Consider the following 15,737-nt stretch of genomic DNA (forward strand, 5'->3'; position numbering starts at 1 on the left):
GACTCATAGTGACCCACCTGTTTACAGACTCCCAAGAGCTGGGATTACAGACACGCGCCAACATGCCCAGTCTCAATTGTCATCTTAGTGAGCCCCGGGAGTGGGGCTGGCACAGCAGGCAAAGAGATTGAGACCCCAGCCCCTGTGCCTGCTTGCAGGTGCTTTAATCCACTGAGCTATTTGGACAGTCCTTTCAATATTTCTTCCAGCAGATTTAGTTTCTGTTTTAATATTTATATCTTTGACCCATTTTTATTTTAATTTAGTGCATATTGAGAAACATGGTCTAGTTTTAGTCTTTGGCATGTAGAAAGCTAGTTTTCCATTTCCATGTATTAAAGAGGTTATTTTTCTTTCAGTGAAGGTGTTTGGCACCCTTCTTGCAGACAACATATCTGGGTATGTTTGGAGTTGTTTCTGCATCTTCTAATCTGTTCCATTGATCCTCAGGTCTGGTCCCCCCCCCCCAGTACCATGCTGTTTTTATCACAGTAGCTTTGGAGTACAATTTTAAGTTAGGCATTGTGGTATTTTCAGCCTTGCCTTTGTTGCCTAGAATTGGTTTTAATATTTTAGATCTCCTCTGGTTCCAAATAAATTTTAGGATTTTTTTCTAATTCTATGAGGTATGCTATTGATATTTTGATTGGGATTACACTGAATCTGTATAGAAATTTGGGGAGTATAGCCGTTTTCACTACGTTGGTCCTTCCTAAGAGCAAGGGATCTTTTTATTTTCTGATATCCTTTTCAATCTCCTTTTTCAAAGTACCGTAGTTTTCTTTGTTCTTTTATTTATTTTTAAAATTTTAGTATGGGGTCTCACTACACAGATCAGACTTGTAGTGATCTCCCTGTTTTCAGCCTCCCAAGCACTGGGATTACAGGTATGCTCCATCACACCCTGTCTCAGTCATGGTCTCAGTGTACCCCAGGGGCAGGACTGGCATGGCACGCCAGGGATAGAACCTTGGTCCCTGCATCTGTGGAGGCACTTTAGTCCACTGAGCTATCTGGCCAGCCCAGTACTGTAGTTTTCAATGTAAAGAACTTCTACTTCCTTCATTAGGTTGATTCCTAGGTATCTCATTTTTTCAGATGCTATTGGGAAAATGTTTCCTTCATGTGTCTCTCAGTGAATTTGTTATTTGTATACAGGAATGTTACTGATTTTTGAGTGTTGATTTTGAACCCAGATATACTATTGAATTTGGTTATTAAATGCAGAAGTCTTTGGTGCAATTTTGGAGTCTTCTGTGTAGTGGAATGTCACCTGAAAATAATGATAAATTAACTTTGCTTTCTTATCCTTATTCCTTTTATTTCTTCTCTTGTCTAGCTGCGCTGGCACTACAGAGCAGTTAGAATTACATTAACTAGCAGTGGTGTCTTGTTCCTGATTTTAGAGTGAAAACATTTAGCTTTTGTCCAGTTAGTATGGTGTTGGCTGTTGATTTGTCATAGATGGCTTTTATTAGATTGAAAGAAAGACCATCTATTTCATTTTTTTGGTAGGTTTTTAAAATCATGAATGGGTGTTGAACTTTGTCAAATGCTTTTTCTGCACCTATTGAAATGATTAAATGATTGTCTTTGATGCTATTAATATGGTATATTAAATTTATTAATTTGCATATGTTGAACTATCCTTGCATTTCTGGGCTGAATCCTATTTGGTCATGGTGTATAATCTTGAATATCTGCTGCATTCTGTTCAACTGTATCTCATTGAAGATTTTTTTTTCCTGTGTTCACTAGGGAAATACGCCTGTAGGTTGTTTTTTTGCGGGGTGTGGTTCTTCTCTCCTTTTTGTATCAGGGTAATTCTTCCTTCCAGGAATGAGTTCGAAAGTATTGTTTCCTTTTCCATTTAATTAAAGAGTTTGAAAAGCAGAGGCTTTAGGTCTTCTCTTTATTTCTTGTAGAACTCAGCTGTGAATCCATTAAGACCTGTGCTTTACTTTGTTGGTAGGTTTTTAATTACATTTTCAATTTTATTGACTGATATTGGTATATGTAGAATTTTTATATCTTCTTGATTCAATCTAGGTAACTCATATATATCTAGAAATCTGTCCATGTCTTCTGTTCTTTCTATACTTATTAAAGGTTTTAGTAGGTACTGATGATATTCTGAATTTCTGCATTATCTGTGGTGATTTCACTCTTTTTATTCCTAATTGCACGGATTTGGGTCTTTTCTTCTTGATAATGTTGGCTAAAGGTTTGTCAGTTTAATCTGTCAAAGAATCAATTCTTTAGTTCATTAATGCTTTGTATTATTTTCTTAGTCTCCATTGCATAAAATTCTGTTCTGACCTTACAATTTCCTCTCTTATATGAGCTTTGGGCTATACTTGCTTTTCTTTTTTTAGAAATTTGAGGTGCAATGTTAGGTTGTTTATTTGAGCTCACTCTGTTTTTCTGATTCAGGAATTCACCACTATAAATTTTCCTGGTAATGGTGTTTTCACTGTATCCTATAAATTCTAGTATATTGTATTGGCATTACCATTTAATTGTAAATACTATCTAATTTCTTAATTTCATCTCTGACCCATTAGTTGCTTAGCTGGATGTTATTTAATTTCTGTGTGTTTATGAAGTTCCTGTGGTTTCTTTTCCATTGATTTTCATTTTCTTTCACTATGGTCTGAAAATAAGCATGGGATAACTTAAATTCCTTTGCTTTTGCTTAAAAATGTTCTATGAGCTAGTATGTGGTGTCTTTTGGAGAATGTAACATGTGCAGTAAGAGGAATGTGTATTCTGATGTTGGAAGGTGGAATACTATGTGGGTACCCACTAATTTCATTTGTACAAAAGTTTGGTTCAGTTTTGATATTTCTGTCTAGTCAATTTTATGTCTAGTCAAACTATGATAGTAGGATATTCAGGTTCCCTATCACAATTGTATTAGTGTTTGATTTTTCATGTTCATTAATATTTTATATACTTGTGTGCACTGCTATTTTGTGCATATATGATCTTTATCTCTTCCTCTTGGATTGTTCCCTTTACAAGAATGTAGCAATCTTCTTTGTCTCTCTTAATCAGTCTTAGCTTGAAATCTACTTTGTCTTCAAATAGAATAGTTGTCCCTACTTTTTTCTCAGTTTTTATAACATGGAGTATTGTTTTTCATGCTTTGACCTTCTGTCTATAAATTTCTTCTTGAACTAAAGTTTTTTGTATGTAGCATCACTCTTGATGCATTCTACTAGTCCTTTTCTTTTGATTGGTGAACTAAGACCATTAACATTGATGGCTGTAAGTAATTGTATTAATTTATACTTGTCACTTTATTTTCCTGTTGTTTCCCCTCCCCCATTTACTTGCTTGTCTTGCCTAGTGGATTCATTCTGTCAGGATTCATGAAGTTGTAGTCCTTGTTATCTCTTCCTACAACATCCTTCAGAACATTTTGGAGTGCTGGTTGCTGGGCATGAATTTCATAAGCCGTTTGTCATGTGAGTATTTTATTTCTCCAGAAATTTGGAAAGATAATTTTTTATGGTACATCAATTTGGCTTGGAGGTTTTCTTTTTTTCTTTTCTTCTCTTTTTTTTTCTTCAGGGCAGGTTTGGCTGGCTTGAGTTGTGGGGATCGAACCACAGCAACCTGAGCCTGACTGATTTGTTGAAGCAGCACTTAAAGAACTGAGCTAAGGGGCAGGCCCCCTTAATTTTCTTTTGAAGACTAAAAACAGAAGCAAAAACAAATAGAAAAAAAAGACAGAAATAGGGTAACATACAACAATGCATATGTTAGATTTTCAAAACAGAAATAGTTAATTAATAATGGCTGTTATATTATCTATTTTTATCTTCAAATCTGTTGCTCAGATTAACAGATATGCAAAATTGGGAAAATAATTGAATATTGGTGCTTAATTTCAAGAAATCTTAGTTTTGTATTGCTTTAAAGATAGTATAATAATTGATAAGACATTAGGAAAGGTATACATTTAGAAGACCAAGATGAGAGGCATTCAACCATAGGTTAGAGCTTAAAATACCTAAATCCAAGCTCTCTTTCACTGGAGAATTGTGTTGAAAAGTGTGTTGCAATTCTCATGGGCTTTCCTTTCTAGGTATTTGTTTCTTTTCTCTGACAGCTTTCACTATCTTGTTGTTGAGTTGAATTTCTGGAATCTTGACTTAATATTATATGCCTTGGTGTAGATTTTTTTTTTTTTAATCATGGCTAATTAGAGGTCAAGTTCTTTTTTCTTGCTTGGGAAGTTTTCTGCTATTACTTCTCTGAACAGTTCGTTTATGTCATTTGTGCTGATTCCTGAATTTTCATTGACTCCAGTCAGTCTTATGTTGTTGTTCTTTACATTGTCTTGCAGTTGTTGGATTTTTAAAAAAAATAGTCCCTATTTGTAGGAGATCTTTCTTTTTGTGATTGCTGAGCATGATAATATCTTCTAGGTCTGACATTTTTATTTTTACTTTTTTCAATACAGTTTTGCAAACTTTTTTTGGGGGGCTGACTTGCCCTCAGGGCCCACCCTGAGGGCAGGGCTGCCGTGGCATATGGTGCTGGGGATCAAACCAGGGTCTCCAATGCCTGCCTAAGCTTGCTTACGTAGGTACTTTAGACCACTGATCTATCTTGCCAGCCCCCAGTTTTGCACACTTTTAATGGAATTTTTAATTTCCTAGAAATTTATTTCAATGCTTTTAATGGTTTCTATTTTCTTATTATGCTGGACATTCATGGTTTCCATTTTTTATATATGTGTACTTTAGATTTGCTAAGCAAGTCCTTTGTTATGGTCATCATCTCTTTTACCTGTGAGATTATTTCTATTTTGATATTCTGTAGAACCTCATGTATATGTATTTTTATTTTTTTGTATTGTTATTCCATTGAATTCAGGTGGATAGCTTCTGTTTTCCTTTATCTTGTTTCTCCATGATTTGTCCTTCATGGGCTGGAAGTCTGGGATTGCAATTTGCTACTGTGCCTTGCCATTTTCTACATTTTTATTTAATGTGTTTTGTGCTGTTTGTATTTTTCCTATGTTAGATAGCTTTATCACTGGTATTGAAGATTCCCTGGGAAATGTCTACTTCAAGGTTCTTCTATGTGTAGCTATCAGTCTTCGTGTCTGTCCCTGGACTCTATCTTCCCATCTTATTGGGGATGATGTGTTACTATCAGCACTTAATCCTTTGGTACTGAGCTATGGGAATAACTGTGACCTGAGATTATCACAGTGTTGTCACACAAGGGTGAACAACTGATTTCAACAAGTATGGCATCTTAGCCAAAGTGTTGCAATTAGAAATAACAATATCATCAAGCCTAGCCTAGAAACTGATAATTTGTTGCGAGTGATAATTTGAGCTCTCTAAACATAGGAACAAAATCTATACATTACAACCTCCAACATAGACCAGGAATTCATATACACTGGGTTTCCCTTTGGTAGGGTGGTTTTTATCCTGTATAGAAGGAGGATTTAAGGGAAAAAGACAGAGTGATAGTTGAAGAGAAATATAGTAAAAACAAGGCTGAAGGACTAATGATGATCACCCAAATTTTCACAAGCTGGGGAAGAAGACAGGAGAAATAATGGGGAAGAAAGCAAAAGAATTTCAAGGCAAAACAGAAAGACTGGAGGCAGTTCTTATTCACCTGTAAATCTCAGAGAATATTGAGAGACCAGTGGGAAAAGAGAGGCAGGACAGAGAAAACCAACCAAACAATAAAAGTCAAAACTTATATAACCCTCCAAGTAAAAATTAGAAAAAAAATTATTCTACTGTCCCCAGTTCAGTGTTACTACCTTCATCAAAGCCAGAGTCTGTGCTGAATAATTCTGCTAAGCCTGAAACAGGGTTTCTCAGTGTGGGAATGATCTTGGCCACACTGCTTACTCCTCTTATAGGAGTTGATGGGAGGACAAATGAAGTACCCTTGTCTGCAACTAGGCAGGGCCATGTGCCTTTGGTTGCTGGGCAAGTGGTAATGCCTTTGTCCAGCCCAAGGCTGCTTGCCTGCTTGCACTGCAGGTCACAGGGCAGGGGACAGGGGTACCCTAGTCCTGTCAGTACCCAAAGCTCTTACCTGCTTGTACCTTTGGACCAAGGATGGGAAGACACTACCCTTCTCTGGCTACAAGCTAGAGGGTCATTTCTCATCTTTTGTAGCTATGGTAAGGGCTGGCTTTCTGCTTTTGATGGGTTGGAGTCAGGGTTCCAGTTCCTACTTTTCAGCCAGGTTCCCCCCAGTCTATTGTCCTATTGCTGGCTGTCTACTGTGACTAAAGAGCTCATCCCTCCTTCTACTCCTGGGAGTTGGCACTAAAGCAACCCCAGGGCCCTTCTGCTGCTAGAATTCTGGCCCCAGAGTACCATAAGACAAAACTGTGATCCTGCCCTCCAGCTGCTACTCCATGTGACTGGCTATAAGGCACCACCACCCTGGTTCACTCACTAGCCTGTGGGGTGGGCCACTCAGGAAAGTGTCTCATGTTGTCATTGCTGCTTCTGATTGGTCAAGACTCTCCCAGTTCAGGTCAGGTCTTAGTCTCCAAGTGTTGGTTCTGTGGGGCCTCTCAAGGAACAATGTCCCACTGGATAGGGCCCGCTCCACCAGGTAGTGTGGGGCCTGCTCCACAGTTCTGTCTTCTATATCTGATATTCTGCCCTGACATTGGCTCATTCTGTTGGATATACTTTCAATGGAATTTTTAATCTCCAGTGTTATGGTTTGTGTCTAGTTGTCCCCCCAAAGCCTCATGCAGTCATGGGGCAGACTTCTCCATGATTACATCATGATCCACTGGGATTATAGGTGTGAGTACTACTGGGATTATGGGTGTGAGTACTACACCCAGCCTGGAGTGGATATCCCGAATGCAACTTAAGAGAGACAAGCTAGCTCTCTGCAGCCATTGTTGCTGCTACCCCTCTCTTTGCTCTCTTGCTCTTTGCCACCATCATGAATGGCTGCTCTCTGCCCTATGCCACTCTGCCTTGGAGCCAGCGGAGTATGAACTGAAACTGTGGTTAAATAAATCTTTACTTCATTTTGGGTGTCAGGTATTTGTCCCAGGAATAAGAGTAAAATAAACAAGACATACAGTATATCTGTTTGAATGCTTCAGGGATTCTATTTCTTTCCTATGTTGGGTGTTCATGTTTTCCAGCATTTTCCTAAGCTCCTCTATTTTATAAAAGTCTGTCTGCTGTGGAGTGGCCAATAATGTCTTTCATTGTAGTCACCATCACTGTAGTTATCTGAGAACTTATTTTTATTTGATTTTTTTTATGGAGCCTCATTCATCTGGTTATTAACACTTTAGAGTCCTGGTGGCTTGCTTTTGAATTGTTCCACCTGACTGTGAGGTGGAAGTCTCGGGCTGCATGTTACAAGTCTTCTCATTTTCTATCATATTTAACTTTAATTCCTGGGATGATGCTTGTAAACTGCTTATGGCAAGTAGCTTTATTGCTACTATTTAGAATTCTTACGAAATGACTACTTCTAAAAGATGTCTTCCAGGTGTAGCTGGCTTTTGCATTTTGAGACTGCTGCAAGATCAGTGTCTTCAATTTATTGGAGACAAGAAGTTGCTGTCTATTTGGCTTAATCCATAATCCTTCTTTTACTATTAATGGAATGAATTTATTAATCAATTTCTGTATAGAGAATGAAATCAGCACTAAAGGACTGCATCCTACTTTACCCAAACCATGCCATTCTTTTAATAGGAATCAGCATGCAGGCATTTATTTATTTTGGTATCCGTTTTCAAAGTGAGCTTGGCTTAGCTTCCTTGATTTCTGTGAATGTGCCCACTTTACATTTCCAGCTCTAGTGTCAGGATTATGCTGATCTCCTAGAACTAGTTATACACCTCTCTCTCTCGAACAGCTTCAACAATGGAAATCACTCATTCATAAAAGCCTGGCTTTGTAGCTACCTGCGTTTGGTGCTTTTTGATAGGACAGAACTTTGCCTACTCATATATATTTCCTTTTAAGGTAACTGATTTAGATTAAAAATAAAAAATACATTGTTCATATCCTACTAGGCTTTTGCATTTGTAAGAAAAATATCTTAAGCATCTTCATATGAATATGGTTCTTTCATCATTTCTAGTGCTGCTTTCTGGCATCAACACTCTATTTTTTGGTCAAGTTTCCTATAGATTTGTCTTTTATTGGATTAGAAAGTGAAACTTTTGGCTTTACTGATGTGAAATCCTTTTCTTTTTCTGTTCCATGATTTTTGCTTTGTCTTTAATCACGCCCTTATTTCACTCTCCCAGAGTTTATTGTCCCCCTTTCGCCTTTTATGTTGTCAATTTAGAACTTTTACTTTGTCTTTTCTCTTTGCTACATGTAAGCATCAGTGTAGCTACATGTAAGCATCAACCTCAGTGTAGGTTTTGTCTATATCCCATTTGTTTTGAAACGAATAACTTGGGGCCAGAGAGATGGCTCAGTAAATAAGTGCATGCTTGGCAAGCACAATGGCCTGAGTTCAATCCCTGGTTCCACAAAAAAAAAAAAAAAAAAAGAAGAAGAACAACTTTTCTGGTCTTTCATTTATTTGTTTGTCCCTTCAACTGTGATTTTTCTTTACCTAAAAAGTTAAAATAATGTTTAAATATTCTCAAGTGGATATTTGTTGTTGTCTCACCTTTCATGAGATTGTCACCTTTTATGAGTGTCAGAGCAGGTGGCCTGTGTTACTTTGACACTATAGTTCTATTGAAATTTGTGCTTGTGGTGTACTATGGGTAAATTGTGAATGTTTACATGTTTGAAAGGATGTGCAAATTCCTTTTTTGGGGGCTACAAATTTTGCTAATTGCACCATAAAGCATTAGCTGCTTCAGTCTTCACAATGGAAGACTGCTACTGTGCTACTTACTACTAGCCCATTTTATACATGAGGAAAATAAGCTTGGAGAGTTTTAGTAACTTCTTCAGGGTTACCATAGCTGGTAAGGAGGGAAGCATAATGAAACGCAGGCACTGTGACTCATCCTGTCCTGGTTATTGTTTTTATTATTATTTTTTTTTTCATTTATGCATTTGGTACAAGGTCTCACTATGCAGCTTGGACTCATAGTGATCCTCCTGTTTTCAGCCTCTCCAACACTTGGATTACAGGTGTGTGTCACCACATCCGGACCCATTCGCCGGCTCAGTGCACCCCAGGGGCAAAGCCAGTATGGCACATGGGATGGGGATCTATGTCTGGTCCCTGCGCTTGCCAAAACAGGCGCTTAGTCCGCTAAGCTATCTCACCAGCCCATGAACTGGTTTCTTTATACATAACTAAGAAGTTACATTTCTCATTGCATTATTCAAATGGCCACTATTTTATTCTTACTTGTGTGATGATTTTTGAGGACAATATGTCCATTTTTCTTTGCATTTCTATCTGATATTACTTTCTATGTCTTTTATTTTTCTTTATTTTTATTTTATTTTTGTGGTATTGTGGATTGAACTCAGGACTCTGAGCATGCCAGTCAGGTGCTTATGCCACTGAGCTGGCTCCCCAGGTTTTACTCTATATATCTCATAACTAAGTTTGTGATTATAAAATTTTCATTTATGTCATAAATTCTCAGTGGATTACTTATACCTTTAGCCATTCTGAAACACTTTTGTGGCCTATTTAATTTTTGCCTTCAATTTTATGTTGTTTACTGTTAATATTGATACACTTATATCCTTATATTTTTTTGGATGTCTTACATCTGACTCTTTTTTTTTTTTTTTTTTTTGTGGAACTGGGGATTGAACTCAGACCCTTGCACTTGCCAGGGAAGCACTTATTCTACTGAGCCATCTCCCCAGCCCCATCTGACTCATTTTTTAAAAATTTTTATTTTATTAAGAAACAAATAGCAATGAAACAGTTTCAAAACTGATTAATAGGACAGTTTCAATAATTAATACACTGTACATTGTTATCTTCTTAGTGGTCATCCACAGTACAAGATGCAGACAAGATATCCTGTCCAAACACTATTAGTACAAATCTTTCTTCTCATTGAATTAAGTGAAAGTAGCTGTATATCTATCCTAACTATTTCACATCTATAGATACAAAATGGTCCTTCCTTTGTATCCTTTTTTTTTTGTCTAGTCCTGTCAGAGATGGGTATTCCATTGGCATCTAAATACTATAGGTGCATGAATTTAGCAAAACGATCCAACACAGTCCAGCAGTCCACAATAGTAGTGGGTTATCCACAGAAGTTGTTGACTTGAGCCTTTCACAGCTCAGCATATTAATATGGCTTTACTTTATATACCTCATTTTTTATACTTTTCTGCTGGATGGTTAAGATCAAGATAAAGCAAGATCTATATAACAAGAAATGTAACTTTAGTGTCTGATAAGGTCAGTCAAGTACTCTCAGGATTTATCCTGTAACCCTGTACTGTACTTTGCAGATACTTTGTCAGTGTCAGCCATGTGGATGAGTCATGGCCATTGCTTGACCAATTTATTCTTTGTGAAAGCCTGAGAGAATATTTTCTCTCCAGGTGACTCTCCTTAGACACACTCTACACATCTGACTCAATTTTAAAGGTATGTCTCAAACAGTATCTTATGTTTGGATTAAAAAATTCCAACCTGAGATTTTCTTCCACTAGGGAATTTAATCCCGCTACTGTTAGTGCCACTGAAATGGGGTCTTGCAATATTGCCCAGGTTCACTCAAACTTCTACACACAAGAGATCCTTCTCCTTTAGCCTCCTGAGTAGCTGGGACTATAGGTATCTTTAGGTACATTCCATTAAGCTCAGTTAGTCACAATTATTTTGATTATTAATATGCTTGGATTTATTTCTGCTGTTTTATTTGTACATATACATATTTTTCCCTTCACAAGTGCTTTCCTTTTCAGGATTAAATACTTTTTCTGCTTTAAATTCTTTAGTGGTTTAGACATCTACAATGTTTTTATTTTATTATTGTATACTTAAAGTCTTTTACACACTTATAGATTTTAAATCAAATCCCTGAGTTATCTGGCAGATTAATTCTTTACCAAAACAGGTAGATTTATGGCTTGCCTCCATGTCTATTATCTCCAGCTTTCTAACCCATATATTGAAGTTATCTTGTATTTTCATTCCAGATTATTATACAAAAGAAAAAAAGGATATATTTAATTAGCTTTTTCTCCTTTTGCATTACAATATCGGAAAATTCCTCAAGTTTCTAACCCATTGCTAAAGGTATTATTTTACTTTTTTAATGTATTTAGTAGAGGGTATAAAGGGTCTCACTACACAGATAGGACTTGTAGGGATTCTCATGTTTTCAGCCTCCCAAGCAATGGGATTACAGGTTTGCGCCACCACACCCAGTCTCAATCTCAGTCTCAGTGCGCCCCCCGAGGTGGGGATGGTATGGCACTAAAGGTATTATTTTAGATATATTAGAAATATTATCTGTCATTCTTCTCTTCTCTCTAAATTAATAATTTTCATCATCACTCCCAACTAGCTTCGTAATAGGCACTGGGGCTGCAATGGCTTATCCTCATGTGTCTGTGCTATGAGGAGTTATAGTGCCCCCACCAGGCTCCACACAATACCAGAGGAAAGAAAACAGTGGAGATTTTGGTCTTTCCTTGGGCCACCATGATGATTCTGATTCTAAATAAAACACAGGCATAGCAGAGGGATTTGGGAATATTTAGCACGAGGAAAGAAGATCATGAACTGAAGTTGAGAGTGGTCTTGCCCTTTTGGGCTTCTCATAAGCACAGACCCTGTAAAACCCAGAAAAACGTCACTCCTTCCAAGACACCCAGACAACAGCCCCACAGGCTTCTGAATGAACTCTGAACTGAAAGAAAACTATACCAACCTCTAGGCTGAAGGAGGGATAGCTCAGGACATGCAGAGCCAGCAAATCTATCTCATCTCTAGCATTCTCTATGGATGATGATCACCAGTGGTATGAATATGGAGGGCACAACTAAAACGGCAAAAACACTCTGAGAGGCCTCTGGGATATGAACAGGAATGTCAGGTAGATGCTCCTAGCCTGTCATCTAGCTCTGGGTTGCAATTGGCTTGACATATCCTGTAGGTACTTGGTTGCTCAGCATTTTGGCAGGTGCTGACACCGAGTGGTGGTGAGAAAGGAAGGCCACTAGAAACTCAGGGAGTCCTGGTTTCTCCAAAGGAGAATGACTAGCACTAAGCCACCCAAATCCACAGATGAAAGCCTTGTTCCATTCAAATTCCTAGAATTAAAAAGAGGAGAATTTCATGTGCTTCAGGAGTAACCCAGGGGCCACTTTTAGGCTCTGCTGAGTAGAGGAGGGACTAGGGCTGGGAACTTGCCTGAACTGCAGGATGCACTTGCTCTCAAAAACCATGGGCATGAAGGTGAAGGATGTGTGAGCTTCAGGCCTCAGAAACAAGCATCTAGGACTCTTGCGTCATCCCTGCAGCACACTGTGCATTTGCTATTTGTCTCCCGTCTCATCAGCACTCTGGTCTCTGGTGATGATTGCCCATGAGAACGGTGTTTCACTACTTGCTTACATTTTTCTGTAAGTGTTCTTGGCCCTAAGATGAGAATTCTATGGGCTGATCAATTTACCTGGCTTGCCACCCTCAAGAATTCTATGAAAGACTACAAAAATTCTAAGTATAGTTTTGAAAATCCACAGGGTTTGTTTCTGAGCACACAGAGAACAGAATGCAGCCAGCTCACATCACTTGGGAGTCTGAGGGTCCACTCAACTAGAGTAATAGACCATGAGTTCTTCACATGTTCAGGAAAACCACTATATTTAAGGAGAAGGGCAGAGGATGTAGTCTGGTAATAGAGTGCTAGGCTCTGAATTCAACCTCTAGTACCAATAAACACAGAAAGTATGAGAGGGGAGGGAGAGAGGGAGGAGGAAGAGGGAAAGAGAGAAAGGACAGTTATATGTGGTTTGCTAACCTCATGCCAAGTTCAAGCCATGGCATACTGTTGATTCACAATACTGTGGACTTCCCTGAGAGCTCAACAGCTCACAGGCAAGGGCACACAATAGAACATGAATGGAAGACTATGAAGGACATAACTGACTGAGCAGGCAATCAGCCAGGGTGACCATTTCTACATCCAACATTCACATGGTTCTGGTTCCTAATCCACACGATCTAAGAGGACAGTGATGTCAGAAAACCATAACTTCAGGGCAGAATGCTAAGTCTCCACTCTTTTAGCAATGTCCTCTTTGACTCTGCACTCAGATCGGTCACATCCCATGGCCATGCTTTCTGAGATTCAAGCTACCTATGGAGAAATTTTTCTTTTTAAACCAAGAATTAAACTCAGGACCTTGTGCTTGCCAGGCAGGCACTGTGGTACTGAGCTATATTCCTGACCTGAGAGACTGTCTCTTTACATGCTCTCTATCCCTCCCCAGGCCACATAAGGTGCAGTGTTTTCCTGATCCTTTCCACATGGTCCAAAATTGTCTCCATTCCGTGACTCTCCTGAGCTCAATGCCTCCAGTCTCCCCAGGGGCTCAGCAGGAGGAACCATCTTGCTGAAATTCAATCTCCATTATAAGGTGATAAGAGGGTTGAAGCTTAATATCACAGTGATGTCTACAGATGGGCCTCTCGAAGGTGGTTAGGGTTAGATAGGTCATCAGTGTTGACTACTCCTAGGATGGAATATGTGGATTTACAGGAGGAAAAGAGACCAAAGAACTGATGAATGGACACATGTATGGAGACAGACAGACAGACAGACACACACACACACACACACACACACACACCCCTTTATTTTTTTAACCATACAGTGCCCCATGATGCCTTAGGACTTTGTCTATTACTAGATGAAGTCCATAACCTTTGGACTTCCTGAACCATGAGCAAAAATTCTTCATTACATAACCAGTCTGTGGCACTGTGTTAACAACAAAAAAATGGGCTAAGACAGAAGGGTACCATTAGGAATTCAGTTCTATAAACAATTGACATATTAGGCATCTAGGTAGAAATGTCTTAAGGGCTGGTGGCTACTAAAGTCTGGAATTCATAGGAAGGATGTGAAATGAATAGAAACAGGTGGTGTCATCAGAACAGACTGCACTTAAAGCCATGAATATGGATAACATCTTAGAGGTACGGTGTAGAATGAAGACTAAATTAGTTACCTCAGAAAGACCAAGATAACTCAAAAAGACCAAATGACTTACCTCAAAATCAAGTGATAAAGTCATCAATCATTGACAGGGTCAGGCAGGGCTATATATTGCACATATAAACTTGAATTTCAACCCACTATTATGTCTTTACACACTAATCCTTTACCCTTAGGTGTCAATGTCCCTTTGAGAAAGTTCATGAATTTTGTGGATCTTCTCAGAGGAAGGCACTCAGATACAACAGGACTATAGCATGACTGGGTATTCCCAGAGCTAGGCCAGAAGTTCCCAGGAGTTGGATTCAAAATCAACTCTTCCTCAATTGCACGGAGGTTTTCTTATGGCAAGACTCACCACCATCTCCTGGACCTGAAACATCTCTGCACCACCAGGTGACAGTCGGTTGGGGAATGACACACTGACGGATGATCCAGGAAGGGTGCTCGGGCCAGTGTTATAGACCTACAGGTACAAAACACAGAGCAAGCTTCAGTGGAAATACAAGACTTTTATCTCATGCCGTGTAATATGTACCCTCGGACTCTTTGACTTATGCACAGATATCCTAGGGTTTGGATCTAGGTCATGACTTCAGGTGATGTGACATTAAATGAGGGAAACTCTGACAGAATAGAAATTCTTCCAATGGGTATCTAAAAATCTTACACCTACATATTACATATTCCATTTTAGCATTTTCGTCTCATTCTCCTATTAAGACATTTATTTTTAAATGACTAGAATTTTACTTACAGACTATAGTAGGTGAAAATTCAGAATAATCTAGTTCAGTGGGATTCAAACTTTAGTATGAGATCAGAATCATCTATACAGATTGGTACTGAGGGGGGCAGGGCTGGGGTTAGGGAGGTCATGCCCAGTTTCTGAAGCAAGTTTTTGATGGGATTGAAGCACTGCATTTCTAAGGAGGAGCAGCAGCAGCTGCTGTCACTGTTGCTGTTGACCTATGACCCACCTCCTCAGAACCATTACCATGGTCCAACCTCCTTCCTTTTATACTTTGAAGTAATAGAGACCTTAAAAGATCAAATGAGTTACCTCAAAACCAATTAATCTGTAGTGAACAGAAAGGGATGTTTTAACCTAATGATCCAGCCTTTTCAACTTCTAGGCATTGTACCTACTTATTAATATTTTTTCAAAATTTTATTGATAAACAGATAGCAATGAGAGTTTCAAATCAAATCGGAAGTACAGTTTCAACAAATAATACACTGCATATATTCTTCTTAGTGGTTAATTGCTGTACAAGATGCGGACTTGAGATCCTATTTACAAACACCATTAGAACAAATCATTCTATTCATTAAGAGAATGCAGCTATATATATCTATCCTAACCACTTTGAATACACAGATACAAAATGGACATTCATCGGTATACCCCATTTTTCTAAGTTTCGTTATTGAATACTATAGGTATATAAACTCAGCAAAATATTCTAAAAGAGTCCAGTAGCCCATAATAGCATTGGGTCTTCTGTTTAACTGGCAATGTCAGAAATTATTGACCTGAGTCCCCCATAGCTCAACATAACAACATGGCTTTACT

At 38.5% G+C, this 15,737-nt stretch overlaps 1 protein-coding gene across 1 annotated transcript in view; it reads right to left on the reverse strand.

Moving 5' to 3' along the window:
• The window catches only part of Itga9 (integrin subunit alpha 9), a 392,948-nt gene that overhangs the window by 87,483 nt on the left and 289,728 nt on the right, over window positions 1-15,737 (reverse strand). The window contains exon 23 of the mRNA XM_004635243.2: window positions 14,520-14,627. Coding sequence (XP_004635300.1) covers window positions 14,520-14,627 — 108 coding nt within the window. The remainder of the gene's footprint in view (window positions 1-14,519; window positions 14,628-15,737) is intronic.

Source organism: Octodon degus, unplaced genomic scaffold, assembly GCF_000260255.1.
Source record: "Octodon degus isolate 3935 unplaced genomic scaffold, OctDeg1.0 scaffold00071, whole genome shotgun sequence".
Lineage (NCBI taxonomy): Eukaryota > Metazoa > Chordata > Mammalia > Rodentia > Octodontidae > Octodon > Octodon degus.